We start from the raw sequence: 27,635 nt of genomic DNA, 5'->3' as shown, positions 1-27,635 counted from the left end.
GATTGCATTATTGGTTTAAAAGCTTTTTATGGATGAGTCTGAGAACTTAACTTCTTATGATATTGTTTCTATGATAAAATAGATACATATTTTATTATTTATTTTATTTATATAGTATCTATTATTAGTATAATGTTATATTGTATATTTTATATATTATTTATTTAATTTTATTAATACCCATATATTTCTCAATAACTTCTAAAGAAAAATTTAGAAATATAATGCATATAAATCAAATATTGCTTTTCTTTTTAAAAAAAACTCTAAAAAACAAAATTTGCCAAACCTAGTTAAATAATGATTTTTCCTTAACAAAGAAAATATGATTTTATTGTAATGATATGCTGTTGCTTTAGAAATACAATTAAAGCCCATCAGGATCCCATTTTATGTATGCCTGTCAAACCCAATTCTATTATTATTACAGATATGCCAAAGGAATAACAAAAAAATGGCCATTAAAACTCATGATCCAACTTTAACTTGTCTATTTATAAATACCTTTCTATATCTTGGTATAACTAAACAACAAGTAATTTCATGAATGAGTAATAAGGCGGAAAGGGACCTTTGTTTGATGATCCCCTTATTGTTAATATAAAGTGAAGGATAAAATTGGGTGTCATATGCTTACTAGAATTGTTTGCTGCTTTCATGGAAGATATACAAATCAGGATCACATTTTGGACAGCTACTTAGAAAGCTTTAGATTCACTGTTGAGTAGACTATGGATGTGACCTGTAGCCAATATGCTCCCCTCCTACCTTGGATTTTTTCTCTGAATCGTGGGTGCCCCCAATTCACTAGGATTTTTCTCTGCTTCATTGTTCCCTGAATTTAAGGGTAGAACTAAGGAAAATCTCTCAAACAAAACTTACATATGGCTTATGTCTTAGAGTCTTTCCATTGATCTTTGGAATTTCTCCATTTTTTCCACTCACCTTAGAGTAATTTCTAGTGTTTTTGCATGCATAGTTTATCTAATTAGAAGAGAATATTTGAATTATGTTAGAGTTTCTGGTCTCTTCACTTTTTTTGGTGAATTATTTACCTGATTCTTTATCCTTTTAGGGTGTCACATTCTCGGAAGTTCTCAAAATGCAGCATTTTGGAATATAAGGACTTTTTACAAAGAGGGGGAGGATTCTGTCTTTTTAACAGACCAACAAAGGTCAGTCTCACTATGACTTTCTCTTATTTCCATCAAACAATAGCAACAGACCGTTGAAAGGCAATCTCCAAATCAAAATAGATTAATTTTCCTTTTCATGAGACTTTTCTATATAGAAGACCAGTGAAATGCCATAATGATAACACTAGCTTAGGGTTTCTGATTCCTTTGTTTTCCATTTTGGTGCTAAATGCAAAAAGCTTCTAATTCAAGTATGTTAAGAATTCTTTCTCAATGGTTTAAAGTTAGCCTGCCCTACTGGGCAGTTGGTTAGATTAGTTAAATAGTTAAATAGGCCAGAGAAAAGGCCAGTCATGTGAAGATCATTTTTATTAGCTATACATCTATTAGCTATGCATCCATATTATATTATTTCTTTGCTAAGATATGTGATTTACTGATCACATAACTCAGTGACATTGAATGTAAGGTATTTAGAAAATTCAGCCTCTTCTTGGCAAAGGACCTAGAAATATTTGTTAATTAGAATTGGGATCAAAGGTAGGCAAAGTAGGAAGCTATAGAAGTCACAAAACACAATGAGACCCAAAGAGATCCTTTTTTCTTTATCATTTTATACATATGCATTTTAGGAAGAAGTAATCAGGTTAAATGACTTGGCCAGGGTCACACAGCTAGGAAGTATCTGAGGTCATGTTTGAACTCAGGTTCTCCTCACTCCAGTGTCTATCTACTTTGCCATCTAGCTACCCCTAATGTGCAGAGTTGGTTTTTTTTCCTGAGGCAATTAGGGTTAAGTGACTTGCCCAGGGTCACACAGCTAGGAAGTTTGAAGTTTCTGAGACCATATTTGAACTTAGGTCCTTCTGACTTCAGAGCTAGTGCTCTATCTACTGTGCCACCTAGCTGCCCCTTGTGCAGAATTGTAATAGGAAATTCTTTTTATGGCTTATAAGTATTTTTTGTGATATAATGTCACTCTATAGCATTAGTTCTTAAATGCCTTTGTGTATCATTGACATCTTCAGCATTCTGCATAAATATAGACTTCTTCACAAAAAAATTAAGCACATTCATACAGAAAGAAAATGCTAATTTTAAGTTAGAGGCTATTTTTTAGATATTATACACACATACACACATACACACACACATATATTTTGTTGTTGTTGTTCCATTCAAGTTTACCAACCCACTGAAATTTAGCCAGTGACTCACTGGGATTCTATGGACCCTGAGTTAAGAATTCCTGCAATAAAAGTGAAAGTCTCTGGAAAAGAATAACACATAGATGGAAAATTTTTTCAAATGTTTCTTGAGGTACACAGATGTTTTGTCCAGGCTCTGAGCTGACTTTTACATTATAAACCTCAGATTTTCTTTTAAAATGGTCCCATGTAGGAAACTCATATATGAGGTATGATTATTCACAAGAGTTTTTCTTAAAATTGATTGAGCAATGAAATAATTTCATCATTTGAAAAAATAAGTAACTACTGTAGAGAGCTGACAAAATAATTTATCCCCACAAGTAATTTAATAACCTTAGTGTACCCAGGATGCTAGTTTGATTTTTGATATCAACATAAAGTCACCATGAAATTGGGGGAAATTTTCAAGTAATTTTGAATCATTAAAGCTGTTGCCTGTCTTCTTTGATGAAGACCTTGGCAAAGACCTATGTGGAATGGAAATCTAGTAGTTATATGGTTTAGAATGGGGTGAAATCAGGAATAATGAATAACAGATGAACTAGCCACGTTTTCTCATTCCAGTGTACATAATGGGTAATGTAACATAAATGGATAATTTGCCTATTTTGCACTTCTCTCAATAATGGAAAGAGCTATCATTTAGAAAGAAGAACTCTTAAGAAGCATCAGAACTCTTCCATCTCCTAAATCTGTAGTTCAGAAAAGTTATGGTTTTTAAATTCCCATTTTATTTCTAAAGTTGCCTGGAATTTAAAAAAGAAAACAAACCAGATAATTTAATGCCTTGATTGCATAATGATTGGTGGGCCAGTTTTAAAAATGATAAATATAAAATAATTCTCTTTAAAAACATAACATATAATTTGTTTAATCTGTAGAACAGAATGCAATGGTGTTTATTACTATATAATATATATTCATTTACATCAAAGATAAGTCCCCTTTTCTTTTCTACCTGGTGCATATAACAAACATAAATATGACTAGCTGTATATAACAAAATGATCGATGTACTGGGAACTTCCATGATGCTTAGCTATTGATATAGACATCCTGATCTACCCTTGGGGAAAGTTGCCATAGGAACTGAACCCAGAATAATTCATCTGTAGTTGGTTTCCCTCTACTCTTTTCTGATGGGGTTTCTTCCACCTAGCTGTTATGACATCACAAGGTAAGGAAAGTAGGAGGAACTGTTATCCCAATTTAGTATGGTAGTACTGAGTTAGATTTCTGTAGTTACCAACTATAGTCCCACCTAGATGAGCTAGAGCCATATTTTGGTGCTTCTAGTATTTGTCTCTTCCTGGAAATGGTGAGAAGGGTGGAAATGAGTTAACATATTGGAAGGGAACACTCTCTTGGAGAGCTCTATGCTCTCCAAGATCATCTAGTCTGGTTTATTTTAGCATACCGTGAGAATCCCTGCCATGGAAGAGCTGGGCCTAAATTCAAATCCTTCCTTGGACATTTAATTAGCTGTCACATAACCTCTCTGGGTCTTAGTTTCCTGCTTTGTAAACCAAAGAAGTTGGATTTGGTGGTCTCTGAGATCCCTTAGAACTTTAAATCTCTAATCCTAGGAAGAGTTCATTAATTTAGCTAGTGCAGCCCTGTATCTAGATGTATGTAAAATAGATTTATTTATTACTCCCCTCCAGCTTTTTTAATTATTCCTGGATTTTGATCATCTAAATTTTCGTCTTCTTTCTTTTGGCAGAGATAAATGAGAGATTACTGTTCTTAGAGTTCTATTTCAGCGATTTCTATTTCAGCAGTTTTTTATGTTTAATTCAGGTAATTTCAATTACCATTTATTTTTTTAGGAGAGGGAAGGGAGTATTTTATCATGACTTCTTCAAGGTTTGTTTGGATTCATTTAATTATGCCTACTGTACATGCTAGTGACTGAAACACATTGATCTTTCATTTTCTTTGTCAAGAATTGTCAACCAACAGAGGCTCATCTGATTTCTTTAGCACTGTTTTTGAGTGCTCCTGCCAGAGGAGAAGAGTGATCTGTTCTCTTTTTCCCTTTGACAGATCATCTCTTTATGAAACAATTCTAGGGACAGACCTACTCTCTGTAGTCTAATAAGTCATGTTGCTTGGAACATTTTCCCCCATGATGTTACTAACACTCAGCACCAGTGGAGTAGCATCAGACACCTAGGGCAATGTCACATGATAATTGAATAGCAGATTCTATTGACTTGTTTGCTTTTCTTTGATATTCATTTTTGGTTACATATTAAATTCCTTTTATCACCAATCTCTTTTAGTTGTTTGAAGCCACTGAATGTGGAAATGGCTACGTGGAAGCAGGAGAGGAATGTGATTGTGGTTTCCACGTGGTAAGCATTTGAGACCTTTAAATACATCCTTCTAGTCTAGACACTGAAAAAACAAATGCAAGGGAGAGTTCTGCTGCTCATCATTAACTTCATTATCTTTCTTTTGTAATCATACCTTCCAAGATTAATCTCAGCTCAAATGTATTTAGAAAATTTAGAGAGTCACTTTGCTATAATCTATAGTTGAGTGAATAGTTATTTGAAAAAAATAGAACAGATTCTTTGTGATCCATTTTCTTGTTTCTTTTTAAGTCTATTTAGGCACCTTTGCTCAAGTAATGTAATGATGTAAAGAAATGTAGATTATGGAATATTGTTTCCTCCTCACCCCTTAACTTTCTCCCCCTAATTTCTCTCTGTCTCTGTGCCTCTCTTTCTCTGTCTCCTTCTCTCTCTCTCTTTCTTCCCTTTTTTCTCTGTTTTATCCCTCTATCCTCTGTCTCCTCCCTCATTTCCCTCTCCCCCCCACTTCTGACCCTCTTCTCCCCACCTCTCCTATTCTTCTGGAGTTCTCTTGACTCCAATTTTACACCCTGGATTAGATGGCCTATGAGGTTCCATCTAGTTCTCAATTGTTGTTAATTTTCTTTCAGTCAAACAAACAGACACTTATTCAGCACTTACGAGTTGCCAGGCACTGGCCTAGGCACTTGGGATTCAAAGTTCTCTGAGATTTTTTGCTTCCAAAGAACTTTTCTTTTCAAATTTGCCATTTCTTGGATACCTTATTTGGAACCTCTTGCTTCACAGGATCACTGTGAAATATTAAAGGGAAAAGTTATCTAAATTGATAGGGAAAGAGAGAACATTTATCTAAATTGATCCTTCATGTGAATTTTTTTCTCTTAGGAATGCTATGGCGTGTGCTGCAAGAAATGCTCCCTTTCAAATGGAGCACACTGCAGTGACGGACCTTGTTGTAACAGCACAACCTGCCTTGTGAGTTACTCTAACACATATTCATCCTTTTAACCCTTAAAGTAGATAAGCAATCCAAAGAATATTTAACTGTGAGAAAAAATTAGTACTTGTGCAAGAGTTTATCATAGATATTTTTGGTGGTCATTGCATTTAGCAGCCTTAAAAATAATTTAAAAAAATTTAAATAATTAAGGGCATCAAAGATACCTGGAAATACCTAACCCTGTATTTATAAAGAGAACTCCTCCTACCTGGTACTTTTCCTGTGTCTCTGAGAGCTTTCTGACTCTGGTAACATAGTATTTTGAAGATTAATTTTCCAGCATGACTCTGTCAGCTTAAAAATGCTTTCTGAAAGCTGCCCCAGTATGGACTGGAGTTTTTGTACTTCCTATGGCTAATATATATTGTTGTTCCCTTTATACCTTTGTTTCCCAACTGAGTTGCCTTCTTGTCTGTGCTAACAGGCTGTAGCCTCAGCTGAATTAAGGATTAAGTGTTCCTTAAAGCCAAGATAGTAGTAAAACAAAAATGGATATAAACCCAAGATTAAATCTTATTTTGTATACACACAAGAAGAAACATATCTTTCTTCATTGAACTATATTAAAATATTAGATAAATCCAATAAAGATGGAATATATATGTATATGTATATAAGCATATATATATATATATATATATGCACGTTTGTATATTCCACATAATATAAATAAATTATAAGGAATTAATTTTTGACAAAACATAAGGAAGGACTTACTACTAATTCAGCTGTTTAACAATGGAATAAGATGCTCTGTTATCTTGGTGCTTATTTAGAATGATGGTGTCAAATTAGTTTTTGAAACCTGAACATGTTACTTTTTTGCTGGTGATTCATAGGCAAGCAAAGTGGGTGGCAGCTGGCTTATATTCATTTGATGTCTACCTCATGACTCATGCTGGTTGTTTGGTGGAAGTCATGACTTAAAAGGTTCTGTTAATAAGGGCATTTTCAACTTAAAAATGAGAAGACTATTGGAATTTCCAAATAAGTGATTTTGAAGCTTAACTAATGAATCTCAATTTCTAGTTTCAGCCACGAGGGTATAACTGTCGAGAAGGAGTAAATGACTGTGACATTACTGAAACTTGCACTGGAGATTCTGGCCAGGTACAATGAAATGTGATCATCTCTTTCCCAATTTGGATGCCTCATCTTCTGAATTTATTTTAAAAATGTATTCGGCAATGAATATTTCTCTGGACTTGTTACTGCTCTACTTATTCATCCTTCCTTATACATAATACCATATTATAATATAGTTTAACAGTAAATTATGAGTTTTATTGTTTATAAAAACTAGGGAAAGTTAGTGACAAGAAAGTTTCTATCATACTCTTGAGGAACAAGGCCCTTAATTGTGCTGTCATCATTTAATTCTTCACTTCCCCATTCATTTGGGATATAATTTATCAAGAGTATTGGCATTATGATTTTAGCTAATTAATCTGACTCTTTTAGTATTCCTAGCTTCTGGGTATGAATTTTCCATATGCAGAACATTTCCAATTTTCCCACATTTCCAGGTCCCGCAAATAGAAAATGGAAATATTTTGATTTGGAACAGGTCAATTGAACCATGTGTCAAATGCAGTGATATTAAAATAGATTTCCTAGTAAATATATTCATTGGCTAAATTTAAATAGGCATATTCAGGTTATTCTTAATGTGACTTAGACATTGCATTCTTGTACATTTAGGTATGTTGGTAGGTTTATTCTTTGCATTGCTCCTCTGATATGCTGTCACTTTGTAGACATTGGGTATTTTGCTTTATTTTAAAAATATGTCATAGTGGATAGATTACTGGAGCTGGAATCAAGAAGACCTAGGTTTATCGGGTCTCTGACACTAGTGTGACTATGGGCAAGTCATTTAACTTCCCCATGCCTCAATTTATTGATTTTTAAAGTGGAGAATAAAATGTCAACTATATCTAGTCCACTGACTTGTACCTAAGATAATACTTTGGTAACTTTTTTTTTAATTTAATAGTTTTTATTTACCAGATATTTGCATGGGTAATTTTACAACATTGACAATTGCCAAACCTTTTGTTCCAATTTTTCCCCTCCTCCCCCCACCCCAGATGGCAGGTAGACCAATACATGTTAAATATGTTAGAGTATAAATTAAATACAATATATGTATACATGTCCAAACAGTTGTTTTGCTGCACAAAAAGAATCAGACTTTGAAATAGTGTACATTTAGCCTGTGAAGGAAATCCAAAATGCAGGTGGACAAAATTAGAGCGATTGGGAATTCTGTGTAGTGGTTCATAGTCATCTCCCAGAATTCTTTCGCTGGGTGTAGCTGGTTCAGATCATTACTGCTCTATTGGAACTGATTGGTTCATCTCATTGTTGGAGAGGGCCACGTCCATCAGAATACATTCTCATATAGTATTGTTGTTGAAGTGTATAGTGATCTCCTGGTCCTGCTTATTTCACTCAGCATCAGTTCATATAAGTCTCTCCAGACCTTTCTGAAATCATCCTGTTGGTCATTTCTTACAGAACAATAATATTCTATAACATTCATATACCACAATTTATTCAGCCATTCTCCAATTGATGGGCATCCACATAGTTTCCAGTTTCTGGCCACCACAAAGAGGGCTGCCACAAACATTCTTGAACACACAGATCCCTTTCCCTTCTTTAAGATCTCTTTGGGATACAAACCCAGTAGCAACGCTGCTGGATCAAAGGGTATGCACAGTTGGATAACTTTTTGAGCATAGTTCCAAATTGCTCTCCAGAATGGCTGGATGTATTTGCAGTTCCACCAACAATGTATCAGTGTCCCTGTTTTCCCACATCCCCTCCAACATTCTGCATTACCTTTCCCTGTCATTCTAGCCAATCTGACAGGTGTGTAGTGATATCTCAGAGTTGTCTTAATTTGCATTTCTTTGATTATTAATGATTTGGAGCATCTTTTCATATGACTAGAAATAGTTTCAATTTCTTTATCCAAGAATTGTCTGTTCATATACATTGACCATTTATCAATTGGAGATTGGCTTGATTTCTTATATATTAGAGTCAATTCTCTATATATTTTGGGAGTGAGGCCTTTATCTGAACCTTTGACTGTAAAAATGTTTTCCCAGTTTATTGTTTCCCTTCTAATCTTATCTGCATTGATTTTGTTTGTACAAAAACTTTTCAATTTGATATAATCAAAGCTTTCTATTTTGTGATCAATAATGATCTCTAGTTCTTCTTTGGTCATGGATTCATTCCTTTTCCATAGGTCTGAGAGGTAAACTATCCTATGTTTCTCTAATTTATTTATAATCTCATTCTTTATTCCTAGGTCATGAACCCATTTTGACCTGACCTTGGTGTATGGTGTTAAGTGTGGATCAATACCTAGTTTCTGCCATATTAATTTCCAATTTTCCCAGCAATTTTTGCCAAACATTGAGTTCTTATCCCAAAGGCTGGGGTCCTTGGTTTGTCAAACACTACGTTGTTAGTTATTAATTATTTTGTCCTTTGGACCCAACCTATTCCACTGATCAACTAGTCTATTTCTTAGCCAATACCAAATGGTTTTGGTAACCACTGCTTTATAATATAATTTTAGGTCTGGTACAACTAGGCCACCTTCATTTGATTTTTTTTCCCATTAATTCCCTTGAAATTCATGACCTTTTGTTTTTCCATATGAACTTTGTTGTTATTTTTTCTAGATCATTAAAATAGTTTTTTGGGAGTCTGATTGGTATAACGCTAAATAAATAGATTAGTTTAGGTAATATTGTCATCTTTATTAAATTTGCTCACCCTATCCAAGAGCATTTAATATTTTTCCAATTGGTTAGATTGGACTTAATTTGTGTAGAAAGTGTTTTGTAGTTTGCTCATGTAGGTTCTGATTTTCCTTTGGCAGATAGATTCCTAAATATTTTATACTATCAGTAGTTACTTTAAATGGAATTTCTCTCTGTAACTCTAACTGTTGGACTTTGTTAATGACATATAAGAATGATGATCATTTATGTATTTTATATTTGTATCCTGCAACTTTGCTAAAGTTCTGAATTATTTCTAATAGCTTTTTAGTTGAATCTTTTGGGTTCTCTAAGTATACCATCATATCATCCGCAAAGAGTGAATGCTTTGGTAACTTTAATGCATTATATAAGTAACAATTATTATTGAAAATTCTTAGCAATTACATGCTTAAATTGTATGAAATTTATGACATGTCTTAAAATTATCTTTTGCAGCCTTTTGAAAAATCTGAGTGTTGTAATGAAAATTAGGCTATCATTGGCTAGACTTGATATACTTTTAACATGAGCGTTCAATGGCTAACATATTTGAATTAACCTGTTATATAAATGCCTCATCATTCAAAAGTGGTTCTTCAAATCTCAATTGAGCAAGCAAAATTAGTTTGGCATAGTAAAAAAGTGTAACAAGTAAACAAAAACACTGGTTCTTGGAATCTGTAGACCAGGGGCTGATTCCTTCTTTTATTATCATTGTGAGATGGGGGAACCACATTAAATAACATCTACGGGCCTTTCCAATTCTAAATTTATAAATGGCATAGTGGATAGAGCATCAGACTTGGAGTTAGGGAGTTCTAAGTTCAAATTAGACTTGGGCATTTACTTGACCATGAGCAAGTCACAATCTTATTGGTTTTAGTTTTATTTTTAAAAATGAGATATCCAGACTAATTAGTTGATGTCTCATGTCCTGTTTAGCTTTAAATCTGTGATTCCAAGCTGAGAATTTCTCAGCAACTTTAAATTGGTTTCTTAATGATGTATTAGGTGATCTGGAAGGAATATGATTCAGTGGAAAGCTGTTTGATTTAGAATGAAAGAGCCTGGGTTTGAATCTCTTCTTTGCTATTTGTTCCCTGTTAGATCTTGGTCCAGTCACCTAATCTTTCTATGACTCAGTTTCTCATCTGTGAAATGAAAGAGGTATAATAGATGGCTCCTGAAGTCCCTTCTCCCTCAATCCATGAGTGTCCTAAGTGGACTAAACAAGAGACCTGTGATACAGAAGTTTAAAAAAATAAAACCTTCTTTTTTTAAGGCACTCACTGCAAATTGTACATGTGGCCTTATGTCACTAAGACATCATTCTTGATCAGAGGAGGAAGGCTCAGAGAACAAGTATCTATGGACAATTCAGCAAATTAGCCATGCTGTCTGTCCAGTTTGTTTGATTTAGATATATTCATGAAGTTTATAGAAATTCTTTTCATCATAGCTTATGAAAGATTCAGTAAAATAAATGTGTGATGAAGAGAAATAGCTTATGTGGATGTGATGATAGAGTTTTAGTTTGTCCTTAGTAGAGAACCAATGACATCATGAAGACTTTATCTTTATTTGTAAGTGAATTGAATATGAGCGGAGTAGAGCTTTGCAAAGTTCTTCCTCAGCTCCACTCTCTCCTCAAGAGTCATTGAAGAACAGTGGCAAGAAAAAGATCAAGATGACTAATAATGGTCCAAGATGTAGTGGAGGACCTTATCTTTCCTTCCTAAATTAAATTTTTGCCCAGGTCACAGTTTGTCTAGGCAACACCCATTCAATAATTAAGGGCTAAGAGTAAGGACAAAAAAAATCGTTCAAATGATTGTCACAAGGATATCAACCTGGGAAGGGAAGACTCTCGTAGTTTCTGGAGGAACAAAAAACAGTTGTTCTTTACATTCATATAAAGCCATCAAAATCTAAACAATGAGTTACTGAGACTTGAGTTGGGACTATCTTTGGCCATTCAGTGAGAGCCAGAGTTTGGGTTTAAAGGCTTAATCAATTAGCTCCATGTAAAACACAATGGGCTTTTTAAAAGGCCTGTTTTTTCAGAGCTATATTTCAAAACATCAAAAATGAAAACTGCACAGGACAAAAAGCAAATTGTACCAGCTTTTTTGAAAATAAATGGTAATGAGAAGGAGGAGGAGGAGGAAAAAAAAGCAGGAGGAGAAGATGAAGAAGAAATAAGAAATAATAAAAATGATGATGATAATAGCAGCATTCATCAACTTGTGCTCAAAGTGATAAACTGAGTCCCCATAGGACAGCTGCTGCTATTCTCATGTAACATGGTAAAAAGAACTAATACAAAGCAATCATCCAAAAACCTGGTTCACTCCTTCCCACAAATACACATAGCATCCAAAGGAGGAGTAAACTTAACCTTAGACCATAATAGTAGTGAGGCACTCATGCAAAAAATATGTGTGACAAGTTTTAGCAGATTTAGGATCAGAAGGGATCTTAAGCACCATTAAGTCTAACCCATCTTTTGGATAGAGGAGACAACTGAAGCCAAGAAACAAAAAGTGATTTTCCAACATTTAGCACAGCCTGGCACATAGTAGGCATTTACAAAATGCTTGTTAGCGATCTAATTTGCCCAAGGAGACATGGTGAGTGATTATGAGGCAGAATTTGAAGCTTTTCTTAGGTCTAAGCTCTACTGTGAGTAAATGTCTGAGCAGAATTTAAATTCAGCTCTTCTTGGCCTCGAGTCTAGAGCTACCCTTACAATTACTTCCATTTAGACTTTCTGAAGCATATTATTTGAGGAGATGTTTAGATGTGCTACTTAAACAGGAAGCATAGTCCACTTAAAATAGGAATGTGTAAACATCATTGTATTAATTACAGTTTTTTAGGGGATTGTGTCATAGAACTTAAAATGCCTCCAAGAAAAGCATTATCTAGTTGCCTTCATGAAATTATTCTATTGATTAACAATCTCCATTTAATGACTAATAAGTATGCACTGACAATGAATTAAATGTAAATTTTCTCTCAGGTGACTTTGAGAATTTGTTGCTATGATGTATTAACCACACTTGGCTTTCTAAACACACAGAAATTGCTTTAATTGTGGACATATGTTTGTTCTGGGTTGAAACATTTCCCTCTCTTCCCAGCCCTCCCCCACATTCCCCTCCTGTCTATATTTCTGAAATTTTTGTTGTTTCTTTTTTTCCCCTTGGGGGAGAGAGGGTATCTACCTGATATTATCCTATAGTAAACTATCCTTCCTCCATTGCAAAACTTCAATTTGTCATAGAGTGTTCACTGAGGGGAAATGAGAGTGTGTAATTTGCTCATGACTTCTGAGACAACATATGCCATATTGTTTAGTCATGTCTCACTCTTTGGGACTTCATTTGGATTTTTTTTCCTTTTTGGCAAAGATACTAGAATTGTTTGTCATTTCCTTCTCCAGCTCATTTTTACAGATGAGCCAACTGAGGCAAATAGGGTTAAATGGCTTGTCCAGGATCCAGGGTCTCATAGCTGATTTGAACTCAGTAAGTGTCTGATTTGAACTCAGCAAGATGAAACTTTCTGACGCAGATCCAGCACTCTATCCACTGTAGCACCTACTTACTCCCAGCATATGCTGTGGGCAGACCTTAAATTTATTCTAAACTTCAGGGTTGGTCTACTTTCTACTCTTGTCAAATTGACTCATTCTCCACTCATTCAGGTTGCTTGAATTCTGGAATGAGTGGAGAGTTTATTTTAGTTCATTAATGCAGTCTTGATTCTGGATTCCAAGAATATATTTCAGTGAAAAAAAAACTCACTGACCATTGCCCCATTTGTAATAGACAGGGAGCAGTCAGCCAGGACTTGTCCCTAAAATTCACAAATGTAAATATTTATTAAAGGAAATTACTTATTAGGGAAGAGAAGTAGTCCAGAATACGAGTAATTGAATATTTTTGTAAACAAATGGCCAGAAAGATCAATATGCATTGTTTTTGCACTTTGATAATTCTACTTAAAATATGGGAAATGAAAATGATTTGTGTAAGTCAGTATGAATTGTCACATTTGCTCATTTAATTGCAAAGATGCATATATTTGTTCTCTTTAATCGATTCTTAGGACTATAGAAGGGCTTCAGTTTGGAATTTCTCAGTTTTAGGGCACATGGTAAATCAAACGAGAATTTAGGAAAAAGTCTCCTTGGCCCCACCCAACTCTGTAGTGTTCTGGGTGAACAATTGAAAAAAATTAAATATATTTTTAAAGGAATGCTTCATAAAATGGCCTTGCTAAAGACAATAATAACTGTACTCCTCAGGCGCGATTGTTATAATAATGATTCAGTCTTTGGGGAAATGAGGGCAATAATAGCACAGCACTCATTTTGATAGAAGGTAGAAAGCAGGAATTTTTTTTCTTTTATAAAAAGAGCAACACATAGGTATGGAGCTACTGTCCAGTTACTGTGTGTACAGGGTACAGAGTAGTAAACCCATGAGTAGGATACAAAATTGGCTTTTTATTTGCAATTTTTCTCAAATAAACTCTGCTCACATGCGGTCTAGAATTATAATCTGACCTATTTTCTGAATTGTCATTTTTCAGCAATCATGCTTTAAAAGCTGTAATTAAATAAATTCAATTTCTTATCATAGTGTAGCAGATAGGCAGTTTGACTTCTCTGAATCAGAACAGTTTGTTTCAAGGCCCACTTCTAATGCATACATCCTGGGTGACCCTGGCCAAATAATTTAATCTCTCTATTTCATCAGTAACTTTTAAAACCTTTACATTTCAGGATAGTTACAGCTCAAATGATAGAAGGAATTTGATTATTAGAAATTTGCTACAATAATAATATCATAAACTGCCCAACCTCAAATTGCTTATCACACAAAAGTATCTAACTACTTCTTATGTTTTTCAAACCTAATTTGTCATATTTTAAAACCTTTTTTCATTCATGAGTTAAAAATAAGTTTGATGTATAACATGTATTATTTTTCTAATTTCTAGTTAAAACATCATTTTTAATTGTCTACTACTTGACTTTTCAATATTGTGATTAATGTACATAAAGCCAATTTTTCTAAAATCTATGATGCATTTTATTCATTGTAAAATTCTTTAATTCATTCATATACAGAATATTTACCATTTAAATAATATGTCAACATTTACTAATAGTGTTGTGTTTTACAGTGTCCACCCAATCTTCATAAACAAGATGGATATTCTTGCAATTCCAATCAGGTATGCCAAGATTTACAAATTTAATATAGTTTTGCATCTAATATGCACAATGTCATTTGCATGATTTTTTTACTTGTGTCTTTTGAAGGTAGAAAACAACTCAATTAACCATCAAAATCATTAACCAACCACAAGATAAAAATATTAAATATGTCACTTTTAATTGTAGTAGAAAATTACTCTTTTGAGATTGGACAAAGAATAGATGACTAGAAATTGGGTTATTGATGTATGAATATTTTGAAGTATTTTCAATAAATATGTCCACAAAGCAGTAGTCTGCAAGGACTAGAAGAGTAATAATCTTGAGATATCTTCTCTATCCCACTGAGAATGTATAATTTTTTAAATCTTTGGAAAAGAAAAGATTTCTCAGTATTTCAGAATGTTAAGAAATTTTAAGTCTTGAGCCCATTTCCTCTTGTATTAAAATAGAATGACAAAATGAATGAAAGAAAGAATGAATAACAATAAGAATAAAAATAAAAACAGAATAGCTAGACACTAGTCTCTCTATAAGAACCCTATAAAGACCATTGAGAATATTATTTCCAGTTGAGGAGATGCTATGGAAGATGAGCAAGCAAAGAAGACTGAGAAGTAGTCAGTGAGGTAACAAGAGAACCAGGAGCAAGCAGTTTCAAAAGAATCTAGAGAGGAGAGAATATCAGGAGGACAGTGTGGGCAACAATGTCAAATATAATCTATAAGTCAATAAGAATGAGGATCGATAAAAGAGCATCATCAATGTTCTTTTCCTATTTCCTTAAAAGGTTAGGGTAATCATTATGATTCCTATGAACTTTTTCAAAGTTCTTCATATGTCTCCCAAACTGTAGAACTTTGAACTGTACATAATAATCTAGTAAAATTCTGCACTGAAAAGGGGATAAATATTGTGTTATCCTGACTGTAGCTCTATGATATTTAAATTGTTTCTTTTTTGGCTGCTTGCTGGGTTTTTTTTCCCTCCTTGATCTGGGAAGTCTGGAATTTGGGTATAATATTTCTGGGAGTTTTCAGTTTGGGATCTCTTTCAAGAAGTGATTGATCAGTGGATTCTTTCAATTTCTAGCTAGATTATATACACATTAACCACACACACACACAAAGATAGGGATATATATCCCTGTTTTTCTCTTAAGATGATAGTGACTTAATGACTTGTTGGAATGTAGAATGGATGCTGGGGCTGGAAATGGAGAAAAGGGGAATGTTTAACAACAGCAGCAACAAAAATCAAAGTAATTTTGGAATCAGTATTTTGAACTTACATATTTTGTCTGACATGATTTTTTTTTAATAGGGCCGTTGCTACAATGGGGAATGCAAGACAAGGGATAATCAATGCCAGTACATCTGGGGAAGCAGTAGGTTCCATTTTCCTATAATACCTATAATAAACACAATAAATGTGTGTTTTCCCACAAATTCTTTTTTTCTTGTTCGGCAACATGTCATTTGCTTCTTGAAAAGATGTAAGAAAAATGAGCAATAATATGTATATGAAAGTGTAAAGTGTATAGTCTGTTAGTCATAAAAATAAATCAATTTGCATTAATGTCTCATGCATGTAAATAGAAAATGAGAGATGATTCTTTCATTTTTTTTATCTTTCTGAAAGGCACATTGATTTCTATTTTAGCAAAATCACACTGGCTTACAGTGGTAAAATTCGTGATGATCCAAAGTCTTTGTGATTTACTTTATGTATTGATCATGCATATATATGTATGCACATGTAAATGCACTTATTTATATAAATATATGTGGCATTTCCCAAGCAAGTTTTTTCAGGGACCAATTCTATACCCATTTAGAAAATGTAGTTTACTACTATGGGCAAAGGCATTTCTTGGGATTTGGGATTGGGGATACAAGATCTTGTAGTCCCATGGAATTTGGGAGTTCCTGAAAGTTTGCTCAGGGGTCTCTCTATAGATATGTATATTTTTTCACTTTTCATTTTTTTCTCTTAATTACCAATTATAAAGTGGTGGCACTAGATTCCTAAGCAAAGCTTAGACCTGCTTATTGGAATCTTCATCATATTTTTGTTAGATCAGTCACAAATGAAGTTTTACCTATTAAAGGTACAAAACAGCTCACCTACCTCTTTCCTTCTTTTAAGGATATTCCCAAAGGATTTTCTTTATTAGTTCACATTTACTTTTCTAGGAATTCTTTCAATTTTCTTTATTTTGTAAGGGGCAAATTGGAAGGCAGAATATTGTTCTCTTCAGCTGTTAAAATAGTAAAAGACTCACAGAGGAAGAAAAAAATGGCAAGAAAATCCTCCATTGCTTTTTTGCTACTTTTTATTACCAGGCATCTTAAACAGGTTCTATCATTGTAGATTGGGGCTGTAGATTCTAAAGGAAATCAAATGCCAAAAAGACGATCCTAGGTTAAATAGATTCCTTTGGGTTATCAGCTTTGCAGAATTATTCATTGATGAAATAGCTTTGTGTAATGCCTTGTTATTTTTTAAATTTATCAAGCACTTTTCAAGCTCCTTCTATGTGTTAATTCCCAACATGGATATCAAGAAAATGAAGGAAAAAATGAAATCATCCCTGTCATTAAAGAAGTTAGATGATACAGGGATATAAAAAAAGGGGAAATAGACCACAATAATAACAACTGGCATTTGTATAGTACATTAAGGTTTGCAAAGCACCTTAAATACATTATATCATTAGGTCTTCACACCTATTCTTTGGAATAGCTGCCATTTTTATCCCCATTTTAGAGATGTGTAAACTGAGGCTAGGAGCAGTTAGTAAATGTCCTGAAAATTTTAAGTCCAGTTCTTTATCCAGTATTATAGATTTTAAAAAAATTCAAAGGACCAAAGCACAGATTAAAAGAAAAACAAAAAATCCTTGATGACCCTAAAAATATAAACCCTAGAATTATATGAATTTTGTGTAGGTGAATTTATTAACTTTCTTGCTAAAGATCTATTGCCTGCATTTAGGAAGGAAATAATTTGCCCAGGTTTGGGGATTATGAATGAATATCCTAATATCCTTCTTTTATTGCCCTTACCTTTGAAAGAGGCTGCTGGGTCTGACAAATTCTGCTACGAAAAACTTAACACAGAAGGCACTGAGAAAGGGAACTGTGGGAAAGATGGAGACCGATGGATTCAATGCAGCAAACAGTAAGTGCTGAACCTTCAGCAGGAGTGTGTGTGTGTGTGTGTGTGCACGTGAACACACATAGGAGCAAGGCCATTCATTAGTTCTTAATGTAAAGCTGGAGGGCACCAAAAATTAGCCTTAATGAGTTTTCCAAATGTGCAATGATTTTAAAAATATTCTCCAGTGTATATTTTTAACTTGGTAATTTTAGTGTATTTTTTATGCCAAATGGCCAAGAGCCTAACATTTACAAAAACAATAATGATGTTATGAATGCTGTGGCTTCGGGGGAGAAATGTCTGCACTGGGGCAGCTTATTTAGCAATCATGATACTTTGCCAAAACTTTGTAAATATAGTCTTAACTTTTCATCTTAATAGGGCTGTAGTAGTACATAATTTGTGGCTAGGATGATATAAAAATTGTTTTGCATACAAAATAGAAACAGTATAATTGAGGAAGCATTTTAAGTTAGGCAATCTACATATTTCAAACACCTACTTTGCACAAAACATTGTCTGTTTTTAGGGTTTAAGATTAATCTACTGAATGATAATATTGAAAAGAAAAAATTTTCTTTTAAAATTGTGTATATTTTCCTTTACCAGACTAAAAGGAAGTTGGGAATTTTAAAATGAGAGTTTTACTCAAGTTTCTGGGTTTGCTTAGCAAATTTGAGTGATCAGGTAATATATTATAGAATAAATTTTCATTTTTAAATTAAAAATTCAAATTTATATAGCCCTTCCTAAGATTTATAAATTACTTTCTTTGTAATATGATTTTCCCAGGGATCTTACAACTACTAAGTTTCTGAGTTTTCATATATAGTTTTCTTGACTCTAACTCCTTCAGTCTTCCTGTTAGGCTATACCACTTTGATTCTTAATATATGGGTAATTAATTTTCTTTGGTGTAGAGAAGTTTCATATTATTTTAGTGGGTTTTGTTGATTACTGATGTTCAGTTCTTCATGACCTATTTGGTATTTTCTTGGCAAAAATATTGGAATAATTTATCATTTTCTTCTTCAGATCAATTTATAGATGAAGAAACTGAGGCAGACAGAGTTAAGTGATTTGCCCAAACTCATATATCTATTAAATGTCTGAATGTGTCTGAGGCTAGGATTGAATTCAGATCCTCCTATTTAAAGGATTAGCACTCTATGAACTAAGCCACTTAGTTACCTGAAGTTTCATGATAAAGATATTCATATTGTTCTACCTATTAAAGCCATTATTCCATCTCTTCATCTAACATAGCCTGTATAAAGATAGATCATTTATTGTTTTTGTTCAATCAATAAATGTTTATTAAACACTTACTTTGTGTTGGGCATTGTGCTAAACAGTATCTAGTGATGATAGAGCAATCCAAAACAGTGCATCCAAATGGAAAATGAAGAGAGAGGCTGGAGCATCTTTCTTAAAGTAGAGATTTGGGGAGAAGCTCTCCTCTCCTGCTTCTAATTGGAGGATCACCAAGAGTAGAAAGTGCTGATGAGGGACTGATGTGATATTACAGGATGATGAGATTCCTGGGGGCATGATGGAGGAGCCCACAGGAAAACAGCCAGGTGGGATATAAAAAGTTGACTAGGGCATATTAAGAGTTCTCAACAGCAAGCTTAAGAATGACTTGGAACCAGCAGCTACCTTAAGGATGACTTCCTATCCTTGGCAATTTGATAATGTAGATCTCATTAACACTAATGGATCTTAGGACTATCAACTTTTCATCTTACAAATTATTTCTTTCAAGCCATTTCTGAGTTAAAAGAATGAATGAAATTTTTATTCGGAAAGAAAGAAAAATATTAGAGATTTGAACGATTGTAATTTTTTCCTTTTTTTTTTTTTAATCCCTATAGTGATGTGTTTTGTGGCTTTTTGCTCTGTACCAATCTTACTCGAGTTCCACGAATTGGTCAACTTCAGGGAGAAATCATTCCAACTTCCTTTTATCACCAAGGTCGAGTAATTGACTGCAGGTAATGTATCACATATTGAGAATTTCAATCATCCAGAAGTAAAACTTAAAGAGACAAAATTAGAGACAAATAAATATCAAGAAAATTTTGAAGATAGCATCAAATAATTTATTCAGTTCATATTTTGTTACTGCTTTTTTTTTTAAATCCCTAACATTACAGATTTAAAGATTTGCTGTTTTCTTCTTGATTAATCATGCCCAACTTTTTGGACCCCATTTGGGGTTTTCTTGGTAAAGAGACTGGAGTTGTTTGCCACTTATTTCTTCACCTTATTTTGTAAGTGAAAAACTGAGACAAAAGTTCAGTGATTTGTCTGGGGTCTTACAACTAGTAAATGTCTGAAGTTCTATTTGAACTCAAGATCTTCTTAACTTCAGGAGTGGTGCTTTATCCACTGTGCCACTTAGATGTCCATTAAAAATTAATGTGTCTAATTGCTTGTAGATCAACATTTAGTCATTCAGGCAACAAATATTTATTGTGTCACCAGGCTTGCTCAGGATATCATACTATTAAATGTTTAATATCATGGTACTTTTTCTCACATGATCCAAGTTCCTCTGATTAGAATTTGTTATGATTTGAGTCGTGAGTTTAAAAATTTGGTAAAAGTAGTTTGCCACATACTGTTTTTTAAACTGTGAGTAGACCAATGTGAGATTTTGTTATTGTTAAGTTCTTTCAGTCATGGGATATATACACGGGATAAATACAGTTACTTATGGAAAATATTTATTAGTGATGACTATTTTGTTTATGTGTGTATTTAATCATCTATGAATAGGAGGTATTAAGTCCAGTTTGGTTGAGCAAAGGATAATGAGATTATGCAACAACTCTACTGGATTTCATGTATTCAAATGCATGTTATTTTAAATCATTAAATCAAAAAACCTCTATTAAGTACCTACTATGTGCCATACATACTACTTAATAGTCATCTTCAGAGCTGCATGCTTACTGCAACCATAATAACATTTACATTATTTAAAACATGTCTGGATAGCTCTTCAAAATTTGCCATTGGGAATTCTAACATATCCTTTGGATTGTCTGTCATGGAGGCAAGTTATCATCCTTTGAAAAATAGATGACTTCATTTATTACTTTTCAGAGATGAAGGCCATCTGATAGAAACTTCTTCAACCCTCGTCCCCTACTCCTTCAATCCATTCTATATCCCTAGCATTTTTTCCTTCTGTTTTCAGAGTATAGAGTGACAATCATTCTTTCCACAGCTAAATTCTCCTTTGGTGCCTTATTTTGTAATCTTGGCTTGTTATATTCCATCTCTTTGCACATGTCCAGGATGATCCCAGAAAGGGATATATTTGTCTCTTATCCTTCAACATTCAGTATAGGTGATAACTTTTCAATCTCTTAATATCCTCAATCCTTAATACTCTTTCAATCTCTCTTTTTTCCCTCTGGTTAATGTCTTTTGTACACATCACATTCTAATGTATGTTAAAGTATTTGCACATATATGTTATAGGTCCTACCTAATTGTTGCTTTTTATCTTCGTGATATAACCTTGGAGACTAGGACATTAAGCTTACATAGTAGGTACTCAAGATTAATAAAGTACCTACTTAAGTACATAACAATGTTATGTACTAACTTACATCACTACTTTGTATAGTAGGTACTTAATAAATCTTTGCTTGCTTGAATTGAATTGTTCTTCCATCTTCCTCACTTTTGTCTATAACCTATAGAGTTATATGCAGATATACTCAAGGGTTTGTCACTCCTTCTCCAACTATTTTACAGATGAAGAAACTGAGGTAAATAGGATTAAGTGACTTGTCCGGGGTCACACAGCTAACACCTGTACACGGTTTCTTTCTCCAGTGGTGCCCATGTTGTTTTAGATGATGATACTGATGTAGGCTATGTGGAAGACGGAACTCCATGTGGCCCATCCATGATGTGTCTTGACAGAAAGTGCCTCCAGATTCAGTCCTTAAACATGAGCAGCTGCCCCCTTGATTCCAATGGCAAAGTTTGTTCAAATCATGGGGTAAGTAAGTAAGGATGTAACAGGAGTTTGAAACAAGCCCTCTTTGACTGCAGGTATTTTGTTATTTGATAATTGAAAATTTTTACTGTATGAAAATGTCATATTTAGTGATTTTTTGTGCAATTATGCTGTCTACTGTGTTTAACCTATTTGTTTACTGATGTTTGACATCAGTAATGTTTGATAAAGAACAGATGCTTATAGTCTAAGACTGAATAGTACACACATACCCATACATACGTATGTATACATGCTAATTTGCTTTTATGATGTAGATTCATAGGAATTTTGAAATGGAGGCAGAAGGCACTTTAAGGCTACATTTGACCTCCTTATTGGACATATGAAGAAACCAGGACAAGTAAAAGACTTGTCCAAAGTCACACAAGTAGTAAGTTACCATTAGTATTTGAACCTATATCCAGCAGCCTTACATTAATATTTGTTGTTAAATATATTCCCATCAAATCCCATCCCATTCTTCTTTTGGCAATCTCAGTCATCACAACCAGAATTTACATAGTTCTTTAAAGTTTGCAAAGCTCTTTTCTTTTAGCAACACGCAGATTAGTACCACAAGTATTTCAAGTTTAGAGACTAGGAAGACTAGAGTTCAAAAACTTTTTTAGCTAATAACTATGTCACTCTAAACAAGTCACTTTGTCTGTCTCAGCTCAGTTTCCTTGTCTATAAAATGGGGATGAACATAATATCACTTACCTCACAGGATTGTCATGAGGATGAAATGATAAAATGTGTATAAAGTGTTCTGTAAAATTTAAGAGTGTTCTAAAATATTAGTAGTTTATGAATTATTTCTTATTTATTTATTTGTTATCACCTCCATTTTACAGATAAGGAAACTGAGGTTGAGAGGTTAAGTGACTTGCCCATGATTACATAATAACTGTCTTGAAAGAGATACTCAGGTCGCATAATTCTAAGACTAGTTCCATTCCCACAGTATGTGTAATATTGCTAAAATTTTCATTTTCTATTGGAAAAAGTCAGAGCAAATGAGGAGATGGAAGGAAGTTAATAAGCTCCCTCAAAGAACTTCCCACTGTATTGGTGTAGTCATCACACTCTCCTGCTCAAAGTGAGTCCTGGGGAAATATTTGTTGAATTGAATTAAAACTATTTGCTCTTTCAAAGTAAAGTTTAAACCATGTCAAGTGACTCCTCTCACATCCTTCAGTATTCATTCAACAAAAACTCAAGATGCTTTACGAATAAGTACCAGATAGATCCCTAGTATTAACATGGGCATTTCATGTGTATTTATACTTTAAGAAATAGAAGCTGAAGAGTAAGAAGCCATCAACAAAAAGAAGGAAGGAAACATGTACTTTATTAAGCACCTTAGTTTACTATGTGGAGCATTATGCTAAATGCTTTGCAGATATTGTCTCATTTGATCCTCACAACAATCCTAGGAAATAGATGCTGTTATGATCCCTGTTTAAGGTTGAACAAACTAAGGAAAACATAAGTTAAATGACTCACCTAGGTGACAGATGGTAAGTGTCTGAGGCTGAATTTGAACTCAGTTCTTCCTGCTTTTAGATCTAGCACTCAATCCACTTTGCCACTTCTAATTAAAGTTGAAAGAGACTTGACAGGTCACTTAGTCAATGCTCTTATTTTATAGGTGAGAATACTTCCTCTCCCCATAGTTAAGTGAAAATAATAACATTTGCACAAGTACTTAGTGATCTTCTAAATTGCATGGGGGGCTCATTGCCCTTTCACACTATTTAAACTGCCACCTTTTATATGTAAGACCAAGTACTTAGAAAATCCACAGACACACCAAAGTCATATATATATATACATATATACATATATATATAAAAGAAAAAGTAAACACTTGCTTAGTTTGGTGTGGGAAAAGGAAGATTTGGTGAAGCATTTAGACTTCAGGAAGGGAAAACAAGAGTCATGTGATAAAATTGAAGACTCTAAAATAATGGCAAAGAGGAAAAAAAAAATTCCATCAAAGTAAATATGTTGGGATGAAGGATATTGAATGGAGACCTCGGGTGGATTAAAGGAGCTCCAAATTCCAAGGAATTGGATGTTTCCTCTTGCTTACGTTATTAGTTCTAAGTCTTTGGACAAAGGAAAGGTAGAGAGATTTTGATGTAGTTTATGATATCTTTTTTCCCCCATTTACTCTCCACTGGCATTAATCCTAATCAGTTTGTTAAAACTTTTAAGATTAAGAAATCCATTTATGCTAATAAGCTTATATCTTCTTTAGTATATAAGCCTTCTTTCTACACAGTTCATATGAAGAGTGATAAAGGCTGAAAGAAATATTACACTGATCCCTACTACCAATGATTAGTGTTCTTCAAAGCCTTGCAGAGACCTTTTTATTCCTTCTGAATTTCATCCCATTTAAGTATAATGTCAAAAACTTAGAAATTAGAACAGCCAAACTACACTGAACAGTCTAATCACAGAAGATATCTTTTATCTCTGTGACATATTCACTACCAGTCAGTCAACAAATATTAGGAAGACTAGGTACCTAGCCCAGTGCATTGTGCCAGGGAGTGCATGGGAAGAACCAATATCATTTTGATTGACTACCTACAAGAATCTTACAGTTTTTTTGAGGACACAAGAAACAACATTATATGGTGTCAAGGTTCATAAAGCACCCCTAAGAGGGAGGCAAAATTTTCACTTCATAGATGAAGAAGCTAAGTCAGAATTAAATGACTTGCCTAGGTTAAAAGATAATATCTGAGACTTGAATTCAAGTCTTCATACATCCAGGTCCAAAGTTCTAACCACTTTGCCAACCAGCTGCCTCTGGTAATCAGTGAACAGTAAGCATATTATCGGTGCTAAAGTATATAAAGCTATTGAAATCAATCTTGTCATTTTATTTTATTTTTGAATGCCTCTAATTTTTTATTTTCTTCTAAATAATATTTATTTTTTCCACTTACATGTAAAGACAATTTTAAACATTTTTTGAATAGCTTTCCCCCCCCAAATACATGCAAAGATAGTTTTCAACATTTATTTTTGCAAAACTTTGTTCCAAATTTTTCTCCACCTCCATAGATAGCAAGCAATCTTATATATGTTGAACATGTGCAATTCTTCTAAACATATTTCCATATTTGTGATGTTGCACAAATCTTATCATTTTATAGGAAGGAAACAGACCTAAAGATGACAAGTGACTTATCCATTTCTATTCTCCAAGAAAAGTCTAGTGAAGAGCAGAGAATCAAGAAGCCTGTGTATGGGTGGAGTATTTGGTCATGGTGACCCATTAAACAGATCAAAATACAAAACAACTCTCTATCCTGTATGACAGTCCTGTTTACCCTTACTTGCTCCTTAATTAGTGGAATGGCACCTACATGATTATAGTTAGTAGTTGTAGTGTGTACTTTCTGCCAGTGACCAGCAATTTCCCATTGTGGGTGGATCTTCTGTGGAGGATCCACCTCTAGAGGACTGAGAGTCACATTAGACAGGATGAAGAGGATACATACACTGTGATCAGTACTAGCAGAGATTCCTCTGCTGGATCTCCACAGTGCTGTGATAATAGACTTATTGAAATGTTATCTTCATTTTTCAAACTACAAAAAATCCACAAAATTGTTTTTGACACATTATTTTTTCTTATTTTATTTTTCCCAGTTACATTTTTTATATTTGTTTTAAAAATGTGTTCTAGATTCTTTTCCCTCTCTCCCTCCCTACTTTCCCCCTCACCATTGAGAAGGCACATGTGAAGTTATGCAAAACATTTCTATAAAAGTCATGTTGCAAAAGAAATCATAGATTTCCCCTCCAAAAAAAACCCTCAAGAAAAATAAAGTTAAAAAAGTATGCTTCATTTTATATTCAAACACAATCATTTCTTCAGAATAGTTTTGGATCATTGTATTCTCAAGAATAGCAAAGTCCTTCACAGCTGAACATCCCACGACATTGCTATTACTTTGTACACAGTACATTTCACTTTGAATGAGCTCATGGAGGACTTTCCAGGATTTTTTGAAAGCATTCTGCTCACCATTTCTTGTACATAACAAATGATGGATATTCCCTCAATTTCCAATTCTTGCCCTGACAAAAGAACTGCTATAAATACTTTTGTACATATAGTTGACATTATTTTTGCCACATGTAATGATTGTTCAGGCCCTTAGGGAATACTTTAAGGAAGTTTTAAATAATTTGAAAAGAGTTTGAAATTATTTTTCAACTTGATTAAAAGTTATGTAACTTAGTAACAGAAGCAGTGTAAAAAGGAGCTTAAAATGTAGCTTAACCTTTGTCCAGTAGGAAATTCGAGACTAGTGACAGCAAGAGCAATTCTTTAAAGATTTTGTTGTTCAGTTATTTTCAGTTGTGTCTAAATCTTCATGACCTCATTTGAGATTTTCTTAGCGAGGGTACTGGAGTAGTTTGCTATTTCCTTCTCCAGCTCATTTTACAGATGAGGAAACTGAGGCAAAACAAGCTTAAGAGACGTCACACAACTAGTAAGTATCTTATGATTAATGATTAAGAACCCTATATTGCATCAATAGCATAATAACATTACCTTGATGTGTGTGTGTGTGTGTGTGTGTGTGTGTGTGTGTGTTTGTGTGTGTGTGTATTTGGAGTGGATAGGGTGGAAGAAGGTTTCCTTGCTCTGTATTACTAGTAAAATTTAAATGTCAGCCTTAGACTATAAAAATAATGGAGGGGAAACCATCCTGTAAGAGACTTCTCCCAAGGCTATTCCATAGTAACTGAGCAATGAGGCAATAAAAGAAACTACTACCAGAAAATCACAATGAAAACACTCTTTGTTCATATTTTCTCTCTCACAGGTGTGTAGTAATGAAGTCACCTGCATTTGTAATAACACCTGGGCAGGGACAGACTGCAGCATCCGAGATCTTATCAAAAAACCTCCAGCCTCAAAGGATGATGGACCCAAGGGTTTGTGATTTGAGTTCCTTTTTATTGTATCTATATTTAGATAATACTTTCCAAAAGGCGCCAATAGAGTGACATCACAGTTTTAGAAAGATATATAGAATGTTTTTTTTTCTTTTCTTTTTTTTAAAATTCCCCCAGGTCCTATAATTAATACAGTTGTAGTGTTCTACATGTCATGTATTGACAACTGTCTTTGTCTGTACTTTGTTCCATTATTCCAGAAGCCACATTTAAGGAAAAATAAGCTTAGTAATTTTCCCCCTTTCTTGGTTTTCACTATTTTTTTCTCCTTTAGTCACATTCTTTTTCATCAACATGGGAATGTATTATTTACAACTTTTCATAGATTTTCCAATTAAAGGACAAATCATAAGATAGTTTACATTTTACAAAGTACTGTCTTCACAGCCATCCTGGGAGTTAGACAGTATAATTATTTTTTAAAAAACCTCCACTTTGCAAATGAGGAAACTGAGTCTCATTGGCTTGCCCAGTATCACAAAACTACTTGGTGGTAAAGATCTGGTCTTCTGATTTCCACTCTGGTACTCTTACTCCTACATAGCACCATTTTTTCATTATATTGCTTAATCATTATTGTCCTCCCCTGCTGTTATCCTTATTTTACAAAATAATTGAGGTCTAGAGAGATATTATAACTTAAAATCATACATACATATCTATACATGTACATATATGTAGGCACACATGTGTGTATATATACATCTACACATATATGCATAGTCATTTTCTGATGATAGTTTACTTTAGAATCTGAATTTGAAGTCTAAACAT

General features: G+C 33.8%; 1 protein-coding gene across 4 annotated transcripts in view; it reads left to right on the top strand.

Annotated features, from left to right (window-relative positions):
* The window catches only part of ADAM23 (ADAM metallopeptidase domain 23), a 210,971-nt gene that overhangs the window by 158,017 nt on the left and 25,319 nt on the right, over nucleotides 1-27,635 (top strand). For 3 of the 4 annotated variants that reach the window (XM_074298919.1, XM_074298918.1, XM_074298917.1), the window contains exons 15-24: nucleotides 1,076-1,175; nucleotides 4,633-4,704; nucleotides 5,554-5,643; nucleotides 6,698-6,778; nucleotides 14,653-14,703; nucleotides 16,010-16,073; nucleotides 17,764-17,869; nucleotides 19,723-19,842; nucleotides 21,701-21,869; nucleotides 26,729-26,840. In XM_074298919.1, coding sequence (XP_074155020.1) covers nucleotides 1,076-1,175; nucleotides 4,633-4,704; nucleotides 5,554-5,643; nucleotides 6,698-6,778; nucleotides 14,653-14,703; nucleotides 16,010-16,073; nucleotides 17,764-17,869; nucleotides 19,723-19,842; nucleotides 21,701-21,869; nucleotides 26,729-26,840 — 965 coding nt within the window. Of the gene's footprint in view, nucleotides 1-1,075; nucleotides 1,176-4,632; nucleotides 4,705-5,553; nucleotides 5,644-6,697; nucleotides 6,779-14,652; nucleotides 14,704-16,009; nucleotides 16,074-17,763; nucleotides 17,870-19,722; nucleotides 19,843-21,700; nucleotides 21,870-26,334; nucleotides 26,393-26,728; nucleotides 26,841-27,635 lie in introns of those variants that run through there. The other variant, XM_074298920.1, reaches the window with a different exon arrangement.

Source organism: Sminthopsis crassicaudata, chromosome 3, assembly GCF_048593235.1.
Source record: "Sminthopsis crassicaudata isolate SCR6 chromosome 3, ASM4859323v1, whole genome shotgun sequence".
In the NCBI taxonomy this organism is placed as follows: domain Eukaryota; kingdom Metazoa; phylum Chordata; class Mammalia; order Dasyuromorphia; family Dasyuridae; genus Sminthopsis; species Sminthopsis crassicaudata.
This window is presented reverse-complemented; position numbering and strand designations above follow the sequence as displayed.